Source organism: Mytilus galloprovincialis, chromosome 6 (genome assembly GCF_965363235.1).
Source record: "Mytilus galloprovincialis chromosome 6, xbMytGall1.hap1.1, whole genome shotgun sequence".
NCBI lineage: Eukaryota > Metazoa > Mollusca > Bivalvia > Mytilida > Mytilidae > Mytilus > Mytilus galloprovincialis.
Window position 1 is genome coordinate 49,396,648 of NC_134843.1, and position 11,078 is coordinate 49,407,725.

The 11,078-nt window shown below is 33.1% G+C and overlaps 1 protein-coding gene across 3 annotated transcripts in view; it reads left to right on the top strand.

Annotated features, from left to right (window-relative positions):
• The window catches only part of LOC143079785 (uncharacterized), a 29,874-nt gene extending 26,351 nt beyond the window's left edge, over positions 1–3,523 (top strand). For 2 of the 3 annotated variants that reach the window (XM_076255377.1, XM_076255378.1), the window contains exons 8-9: positions 1,333–1,579; positions 2,927–3,523. In XM_076255377.1, coding sequence (XP_076111492.1) covers positions 1,333–1,579; positions 2,927–2,984 — 305 coding nt within the window. In that variant the 3' untranslated portion in view covers positions 2,985–3,523. Of the gene's footprint in view, positions 1–1,332; positions 1,584–2,926 lie in introns of all 3 variants that reach the window. The other variant, XM_076255376.1, reaches the window with a different exon arrangement.
• The last annotated feature ends 7,555 nt before the right edge of the window (positions 3,524–11,078 follow it).

Below are 11,078 nucleotides of genomic sequence, written 5' to 3' on the forward strand. Positions count from 1 at the left end.
GTATACAATCATCAATGATCTACAACAAAACAAATTATTTTAAATTAAGCACAAAAAGTTTAAGTTATAAATACGGCCTTTTTTGTTCACAGATAAATGTGCAAAAGAAAATGCTTTAAGTTAGAAAAGAAATATATTTTGCAAGATAAACTTTAGATTAAGCATAAACAGTATAACAAATACAAACGACAAGCTTTACTGTTTTAATTTAGAGAAACCTTAGTCATGTTAGTAGTATTAAACAATAAATTCTGCAATAAACTTTAAATTCAAGTTAAACAAATATCGGCTTTTTCCTTATAAAATATAAATGTCTTTCAAACAGATATCCTTATTCAAGATTATTATCGGAAGATAAGCATTATTTGGAGAGGTTCATACTGAATCCCATTTTTTATTATCTTTTCTAAATTCAATCAGTATTTGACATTCATTATTAAAACATGTATATATGAAAACTAAATCATATATCATAATACAGGTCTCACTATATTTTGCTAAAACAACAATTTTAATTGCTACACATGTATATAAACACCAACCCCATCTATTGTTTGACACTTGTTGGATAAACGCGAGTTAGATTTTTCAAATTCATTCATTCATTCATTCATTTATTCAAATGTTTGAAAACCGTGAATAAACCTTTACATCTCAGCTCTTTTTGTTTTATTAGGGGTGATCTGAGCTGGATCATCCCTACTAGATTACCTCAGCTTGAATTTCTTTGTTTTCCATGTTTTTCTTGTTTTGAAACATTTTGGTGGGAATGCGTAATCCACGAAAAAGTTAGAACCATTTATTGAGAAAAGACACACTTTCAAAATTGATGTAGAAAAAATGCATTGGCTATGCTGGGGTGGGGCGAGGTTATATTGTTTCATATTTAAACATCGTGTTAGGGGTCATAAAGGGTATATATTTTATAGTATTATAATGGTTGTGTTGCGTTCTTAACTAGATTTTCTGAATTGTAAATGTTTTTTCGTCTTATCTAAAACAGCTTGGATGTAAAATAGTTATCCAATTCGGACTTGGTGTGTCAGTGTTAGATTACCCTGTGGCCTCCGGCCATCGGGGTTATCTTACACTGACACACCGCGTCCTCCTGGGATAACTGTAACTGAAAAAATGTCTTAATGCAAGGTTAATGACTCATGCGGGCAATCATTTGTATCTTTTGATTAAATACATGTGGTCATTAAAGATGTAAATGTAATTTCCTATAAATAATTCCAAGTTAAAGTAATTCAATGTAAATGTGTAATTGAGCATAGTTTTTTTAAATAATTTGTAAATATCTATAATATTTATGCTAAATATCCTTTTTAGGAAATCCAAAAAAAGATGAAAAAATAGACTGGGCAACAGCTAGCGATATGGCAGCATTGGTTGTCAAGGAAATAGTTCCTGGTGTGAGCGTTACTAAGTGGGAAAAAATGGCTGCTGGGTATAGCGTAATGTGCACAATCGTAATAGAAAACTGGACAAAATATATACTTATAGATGCTGTTGCATACATCAAAGACGGACAAATATCGAGCCCACCAATAGTGGTGGGGCCTGGAAAAAAAGAAATGTTCGTTAGTAATTAGAACAATCAATGTTATATAAAAAGTATATATATAAAATGGCACGCTAAATTCCTAGAAATGCACAAAGATATGATATGAAACACTACTTATGTTTTAAAGGTGAATAAATGTACAAAATGAAATAAAAAAGTAACATTTTGTTGGACCTGTATCCACACAGCCTTCGACATTATGCATAATTATGGCCATATTACTGCAGACATTTAGAAAGGTGTTATTTTTTCTATGATGCTTGATATCTTTGATGTCTATGGTGTTTAATACTTTCTGTTGTATATGCTTTTTATTATTCTGCTTGATCTCATATAAAAAATAAGAAGATGGGGTATGATTGCCAACGATGACTTATGCGTTCTGTTTCTGGCGTTATTTATTACAGACAATTACGTTATACAATTTAATTATCTTGTCAATTATTTATAATTTAGTTTGAATAACGTTCCTGGTCAATTGTATTTTTTAGTAGTAATGTTTCTTTCTTTCTTTTTTGTTTGTTTTTATTTGCCGAAATTTTCGCTGAGGACAAGTGTTAGTTATTCCTTATCTGGTACTGCTTACATGCGACGTTCAGTTTTGCAGCTATCTAAAACTTTCCGATGTTTTTTCTGGCATCTGTTGGTATTGCTCAAGTGCTTTTATTCATTTCTCGTCGGTTTTCTCGTCTTTGTCGACATAGATGAAACATTAATATGTCGAACCATACTTTGTGTAAGAGTCATAATAATGGATAATAATTCTCGTGAGAACACTTTCATATAGTGTTTGCAAGTCTTGCTGATCTAACTATGCATTGTGGTCAATTCTACTCTTGCCATTGCCGTTTCAGGGGAACAGAAACAACTTTACACATTTCATTTGTCCTTTCGAATATAATGTATTTTATGTCATCATTCATTTGCTTAAGGAAATGTCGTGCTAGTCCGAATCTTATTCCCTTCAAATCTGAAACTTTGTAATGTGATCCATTTAGGAATTTTTTTTTCGTAAAATTTGATGGAAACATCGTTCAGTGATTCTTGCGTATCTAATTCCAAGTTATATTAAAATCTGATGAAAACATCGTTCAGTGATTCTGGCGTATCAAATTTTAAAAGTTATCATTTTCTGTTGAAAGCATAAATTGCGTCAGACATGTCAAAGCTGCTTTGGTCGCTTTTTTTATGTTGTAAGCGTCTTTGTCGTAAATAAAGCTTTGTTTATCTTTCTGTCAAGTTCCTAAACTGCTAACTTATTTTAAAAATTCATAAAAGGAAAGGAAATGCCTTAACAAATGCCTAAACAAAAATAAACTGCTTTCAATGTATATCTCACGGTTTCTTTTCTTGTTTTAGATTACACACTACAAGGAATGGACTGCAACGGGAACATATGGAACTGCTTCATGGCTGATTTCGTCTACTGACCAAAGAGCGGTCGTCATGTGGAGTTGCCCTTGGAATTTTAATCATTATAAAAATCATCTGGCTGTTGGCTTGACTGAGAAAGGTACTACAAAACACGAAGATTGGTTCGATCAAATGTACACGAAGAAAAGCGGTTCGAATTTGCATTTTGTTAGGGAAGAATATTACAATGATACAAAAACTATTTCCCACAAAAATGACAACTTCGAAATCACTGGTACCATGGGAACAACTCACGTGACTGAGGCACACATTATAGTACGCCCACTTTCGAAAAATGGACTTGCAGAAAATTTGAAGAAATGTGTAGAAAAAAAAAGCCCCGATGTTGCTGATTGACACTAAATCTATTTTGCGCTGGGCTTTTTTATGTTGCAAGAAAAGTGTGAATCTAACAGCTACATGTCTGCCTTTTTTCATATACATTTTATACTTTATTCGATAAACTGTTATTAGAACATGTAGAAGAGCTAACAGTCACAGAAATTATTTTATTTTTATGCATATTAAAATTTCTCTACTGTCTTTTTTGGGAATTGTGGATCCTCAATGCTCTTCATCTTTGTATTTGTTTGGCTATTTATTTAATTTGATCTGAGCGTCACTGATGAGTCTTAATAGAGAATTTTACGTTTCGAAGGAAACTTACGTACGTAAACGCAAGTGACTTAGGCTTACAATTATACGGACTTATAAGACATATAAATTATTTTGTGGTTGTCTCCCTTCGCCGGTTTCAGCATGTCAAATTTCAGTCGGATAATATTGTTTTAATTCTAAACAACATTCATGCACGAAGCAAGGACCATTCAATATTGGGGAGGGGGTCGTGCTGTGAATTTAAAAAGAAGATATATCTGCCCATTAGATAATTTTCAAAACCAAATTTCCGAATCAATATCTCTCCCCCTCCCCCGAAAAATTAAAAGATCGATTAACAAAATCAAAAATAGCTGCAAAACATGTTGTTTGGAATATAGAAAAAATCACGCAGGCAAGCAATGACAAAATAGGCTCAATCTAAATTTCTTTAAAAATGTTAAAAATAAAACAAATTTATCCATGTACTCCCTCCCCTAAAAATAAAAGGGTTGCTTCCTTATCAAAAATATGGACATGCATTTAGCTGAACGAAAGTAAAATGTGTACAAAAGTAAGAATATAACACATTTACAGAAAAAAGGTTTACCACAAATTTTTTTGGTATTCTCTGTTTTTGAAAGTCAATATTTTCCATTCTTTTTTATCCGTCTTCCGTTTTCTTGGGACTGAGGGAATTATCGACCTCACTATACAAAATTTATAGGTCTGCTTCGAACTGTGCAGAAAGCTGTTCAACTATCTGACTATACCTCATAATGTCAGGTCATGTTAGATAAACGATACTGTAGTTCCATCGGGAAATCGGAGGAGTAAATCGGTTTTACTTAGGAAGTAAATCGGTAGATGTTACAGTTCATAAGTTGACAAAGTAACAGGCCGACAGGTTGACACTAGAAAGGTTGACAGGTTGACTCTAAAAAGGTCCACAATGTTGACAAGTGTTAAGGTCGACAAGTTGACAGGTCGGCATGTTTAAAATTCGATAAATGCATAGGTCCACAGGTTGACAAGTGTAAAGGTTAAACGTCGTGTGAAGTTGAGTTATGTGTTTTGACTTGGGCTGGATTTATAAATGATCCTGATGAAGAACAAGATGCTAAAGTTCCTACGGTTGCAGAATAAAGTCATGCAAGATTTGTTTAAATTTCGTTCTTAAAAGATAAAATTGTCAATATTTAAAAACCTTTTTGTCCATTTTTCAAATTACCTCCTTAATTACGTGGTTAATTAAGTAAGGACGGGTCCTTTTCCTTTTTTTTTTTTATACCAACTCGTGTAGGTGAGTGAGACTTAAACAGACCCAACTGATATACATAACAGCAAGGACTGTGATCTGAAAAATTGAACTGTTATAAACTGAAAAATCTAAACTTTTCAGTTCGATTTGGTCGTTTCAGTCTGATTATTAATAATTAGTGGCAAGTTTTACGTCGTCACTACGAAAATGCATCAAGTTTAATTTAGAATAAACAAGTTAAATAACTTAAAACTTTGTCTCATGATTATATGACTTGAAACACAATAATTGTTAGATACATCGAGAAAAATATATACTGAACATTAATGATATGCATTATCTATATAAAAAAAAAAAAATATGACTCAGAAAATAAAATAAACTTAAAGCCTAAAAATGGCAAAGGTCAGGGTCATGGAATTCTGCGCATCAATTTCAGTTGAACAGAATAAAGTCAAATATCGTATGTCATACTAGGTAGTTTGCCTACATGTAGACCATCCAAGCTTAATATGTACAACAGATACAAAGTTACAAATAATTTACTCAGTGGCTGTACCAGGGGTGCGGGTCTGTGATTGGATATTTTTTTCTTCGGAAAATTCGAAAGATTACGGGAAGATTACAGAAAAGGAGACAACAATTGGTTTTTTTTTCCTTTTTATTCTGGAACCCCTCTTTTTGAAATTTCTGGATGCTCCCCCTTTACTTATCTACCGCCATAGAACCACGATTTTGTTATATATCCAAGTTTCTTGTATGATCATGAAGCAGATTCACAGGCACTTGTCTCAGAAATTTTTTTCCTATATACCTTATTATAACACAAGGTACTTAACTTGCATTTTAGAAAAATGTCAGGTGGTGACGAAGTTCCGTTATATGCCGCTTTATAGGCTGTCAACCCCGCTAAAACTTGTTATATCGTAAATTTAAATTGATTTATCTTTACAATGGTGTATAACAAGCCTACATTTGTTGTCCATCGGTCTGTCTGTTCGTAACACTCCTGTTGGCACTCTTGAACCTACATCCTCCAAGGAATTCTAAACATGAAACATGGCAAATGTATGACACAGCGATATGGTTTTTTTCTTTCCATAATGAACTTTCAAAGGAAAATAAAATTGAGAATGGAAATGGAAAATGTGCGAAAGAGAAAACGACCCAACCATAGAGCAGACAACAGCCGAATGCCATCAATTGGCCTTCAATACAGCGAGAAACTCCCCCACACGGAGGCGTCCTTTAGCTGGCCAAGTTTTCAAACTACTTTTCTTGATAGGTTATGGCACACACGACACAGATCATTCATTGAAAAAAGAAAAAAAACTGGGTTATCAATAAGACAAAAAAAGAGTAAAGCCCTTACTCATTTTAAAGGCAATCAAACATATAACTCCCAGAATGATCTGATAATCAGATAATCATGGTATTTTAATTTGCCCAAATATTAGAAAAACCTTCATGTATATATTCACCTAATTTACTGAACTTGTACAAGGTCCTTTATCTTTGATAAAATTTATCCTTTTTAGAATATATATGTTAAAAAAAACTCATTTTCCCGTATACTCTTTGAACGCCATGTTAACAATTCGGTTGACCACAGAAACTCGTTTTGCACGAAAACATGAAACATTTGTAACTGTATATATTGAGAGCCGCAGTGAACCCCCCCCCCCTCCCCTCCCCCCCCCCATTTTCAATTTTCCCATAAGAAATGCATTAAAAATAATTATTCGACGTCCTTCAAATTCTCGCCCGCAAATTATCATTATTCCAGCCAGAAAATTTCAAAGTATATACCTGTGGCCCATGCGAACAAAAATTGGTCTTTTTGTATAAGACAAGTGTATACTCTGAGTCTCGCTCGTGGAATACGCTATATTAAATAAATTTTAACTAAACGGAGAAAGGGAGACAAACACAATTTTACAACGACCAAGTTAAGGTGTATTACGGTGGCACGGTAGTATTTCCTGGCCCATAAGGGATAATGATAGCCTTTTTAAAATTTTCACCACTTTCTAACACTGCAAAAAATTCTACATTCACAGTTAACTGAAGTACTTTCATTTTACTATTCAGAAATGAATTTGAATATGTATCATGACCGTTTACTTTTTTTGCTATTTTTAAAAACCTAAGGCCACTAGTACTTTTAGGTCTTTTACGGTGCAGTGAATACAAAATTCTCAAAAATTCTCAAAAATTCATTTTCATCTGTATGTAAAATTATTTCATATTTTTCTACACCTGATTCATCCCTCAGTTTGGGAAAGTATGTTCAGTTGATACTGTATTTTTTGTCCAATCACACTGTTTAGATACATTTACCTAAGTAGGGTACACAAAAGAGCAACCTAAATTCTGGAATGCAAATACTACCGTGCAACCTATTACGTATGTCAAAGTATACGATTTTTGTTTAATTCAGAAGTTAAATGGTAAACGGGAGATAACAATGAACATATTTTTGAAATGTTAAGGTTTGTTACGTTTAAGTACGTCAAAAACTTAAAATTCTCTATAAAGACGAAACGCGCGTCTGGTGTATCAAATTATAATCTTGGTAGCATTGATAACTATTTACACCACTGGGTCGATGCCACTGCTGGTGGACGTGTCGTCCCCGAGGGTATCACAAGCCCAGTAGTCAGCACTTTGGTGTTGACATGAATATAAATTATATGGTCATTTTTATAAATTTCCTGTAAACAAAACTTTGAATTTTTCGAAAAACTAAGGATTTTCTTATCCCAGGAATAGATTAACTCAGACGTATTTGGCATAACTTTTTGGAATTTTGGATCCTCAATGCTCTTCAACTTTGTACTTTTTTAGTTTCATAATTATTTTTATCTGAGCGTCACTGATGAGTCTTATAAATACAAAACGCAGGTCTGACGTATTAAATTATAATCCTGGTACCTTTGACTGTTTTGTCAGTTTATTTTCGATATATGAGTTTGACTGTCCCTCTGGTATCTTTCGTCCCTCTTTTTTTTTTATTTCTCAAACTTAACCGAATCTTAGTTGTTAGAAACGTGAATCATATGTTTTGAAATATTTCACTTGCTGACAATGTGAAATGATGCTAATGACATATATGTACTACCCATATATTCAAAAAACAATGTAATGAAATCAATTAAGACATAGAAATGTAGAATCCATCTTCAAAATAAGTATCTTATTACTACCACAATTTGATATTAATAAGTATTGTAATTTTCAATGTTATTAATAAATGTAATATCAGTATTACAAATGTTATCTAGAATCAATCCTAATTCTATCTTATTTTCGGGAAATATTTCAAATGTGACGTCACTTTGTGTGCTTTTTTAGAATTTCAAATTGGTCGTCACTTTGAGCGTTGAGGCTTTGGCTAACTCGGCTGTGTAATTTTATGTGCTGGAGTAGGTTGTTTTATGTAATGTATCCGTTTTTATTCTGTAGTTAGTCACCACTTCGGTTTTATCATGTATATCTATTATATAGTAATTTAATAAAATTTACTGTTTGTAAAAGTATGAATTATTCGTAAAAATAAGGATGTTTTATCCCAGGCAGAAAACCTAAGACGTATCGGGCACAACTTTTTGGAACTTTTGATCCTCAGTGCTCTTCAACTTTGTAATTGTTTCGCCTTTAGAACCTTTTTTTATCTAAGAGTTACTGGTTAGTCTTGTGTGGACGACACGCACGTCTGGCGTATTAAATTTCAAACCTGGTACCTTTTGTTTGCTATTATTCGTATGTTTCTCTGTCCTATATGTTCTCCCATTTATTTTTATTTTAGTCGCGTCATGTAGTGTTGTCATTTTAATGTTATATTTAACATTGCCATAAAATCGAGAAGCTTGGCATGCCACAAAACCAGGTTCAACCCACCATTTTTTTCTTAAAATGTCCCGTACCAAGTCAGGATAATGGCCATTGTTATTTTATAGTTGTTTCTGTAGCGAATTGCGATTAATATTATTATTGTTTAAACATATTTCTTCTTTGACCATTTGTTTTACATGAAACACGCTCCTTTTATAAATTTTGTCTCCGTTAATTAGCTCCTTTAATTGTTATATGCTTCTCCGTTATTTTTATTTGAGTATCTCCGTTAATTGTTATGAAAACTTGATATTCACTAAATTCTCGTGCTTTATGCTTTATTTGTCCCTATAAATAAGAATGGAAAATTGATTTGATTTAGTATATACTATAAAATTGAACTGGAATATGTGAACTGTAACTGTATATATGATGTAGGATAACTGATAGAATAAATGTTAAAATGCTGATGTGTTTTTCATTATAAAATGAGGAATTAGTGGTAAACCTCTCAAACAAGACAAAACAAAAAAATACATCGTTAACAATTACCTTCGCAACAGTTTCTGTGTGTGCTACATTTTAATGTTGTGTTTCTGTTGTGTCGTTGTTCTCCTCTTATATTTGATGCGTTTCCCTCGGTTTTTGTTTGTAACACGGATTATTTTTCTCAATGACTTTCGAACAGCGGTATACTAATGTTGTCTTTATTTAGTTTACTAAATATAAACGGATATTTAGCTCTTCACAAAAAAAGTTCTTATTCGAAAAATTGAACGTTTTGACCTATATATATATATTTCTTGATTATGATTGGTTTGTTTATAGTTCGTTTTTATGTTGTACTGTTACACCACTGTCCCAGGCTAGAACAGAGGTTGGGATCCTGCAAAACATGTTTAACCCCGCCATATTCTGTTTGTATTTGCCTGTTCCAAGTCAGGGCATGTTATTCAGTTGCTGTCGTTTGTTTTATATGTGTTACATATTTGTTTTTCATTCAAATTTTGTACCTAAAAGAGTGACGAAAGATACCAAAGGATAGTCAAACTCAGAAATCTAAAATAAACTGACAACGCCATGGCTAAAAATGAAAAAAGACAAACAGACAAACAATAGTAAACATGACACAACATAGAAAACTAAAGAATAAACAACTCCAACCCCACCAAAAACTAGGGGTGATCTCAGGTGCTCCGGAAGGGTAAGCAGATCCTGCTCCACATATGGCACCCGTTGTGTTGCTTATGTGATAACAAATCCGGTTAACAGTCTAACTCGGTAGGTCACATTCATGAAAAGGAAGGGGATTGTAGTAACGACGTAAGGAACATATCCGATATCATTTGAGAAACGGTTATTCCATAACGGTCAACCAACTCGTGATGGTGTCCGTAAAATTTACGAAGGGATGATTTCAACTTCACCATTTGGAACTCTTGGTTTAATAGCTTCCTTGTGAGCAGCAACCCTCTATCAAGAAAATCATGATAGGAAATGCAAGCACGTGAATACCGTATCAATTGGGCGATATATACCCCGTATGCAGGTGCTGCTGGAATGTTGCTACTTAGAAATGGAAATTTCACAATTGGAAAGCTGAAATCATCTCTTTTGTCGTAAAGTTTTGTTTTCAACCGACCCTCATTGTCAATTTCTAGATGTAAGTCAAGATAAGTTAGGCCCTTTGTTTTCTCGTTTGAATTGTTTTACTCATTTTGGGGCCTTTTATAGCTGACAATGCGGTTTGGGATTTGCTTTTTTTTGAAGGCCTTACGATGACCTATTGTTGTTAAATTTTGTGTTAGTTGGTGTCTTGTTGAGAGTTGTCTCATTGGCCATCATACCACTTGTTCTTTTCTATTTATAGAAGAAAAGTATTTTCATCGAGATAGCTATGTTTTCGTTGATAACAATTTGTAAAATATTGCTTCAAATTTTTAGACTTTTAATGATTTCTCAATGCTCTTCAACTTCGTACTTTATTTGGCATTTTAACATTTTTTTTAATCGAGCGTCACTGATGAGTCTTTTGTAGACGAAACGCGCGTCTGGCATAAATATTAAATATCAATCCTGCTATCTATGATGAGTTTATTGGTAAGTAGACACTATCAAACTTCCGTATATCTAAAATGTCAATTTCTTTGCCCTAAGTGATAAAATCAGTAAATAAGTGATGTGGTAGCGAATACTCTGTAAGTTTAATTTTTACGTAAATGATATTTTCATTGTTTGTCATCTATACATGTATGTTTTTTTAATCATTTTTAAAAATCATAGGAAACACTTTAGCCCCTTACGCTGTCTTCTTTTCACGAACAATTGTCTCGAGTAAGCAATTGACAGCAGTGCTTTTAATATAGGCGATAAATAAGGCCATTCTCATTTGAATCAATCTAATTT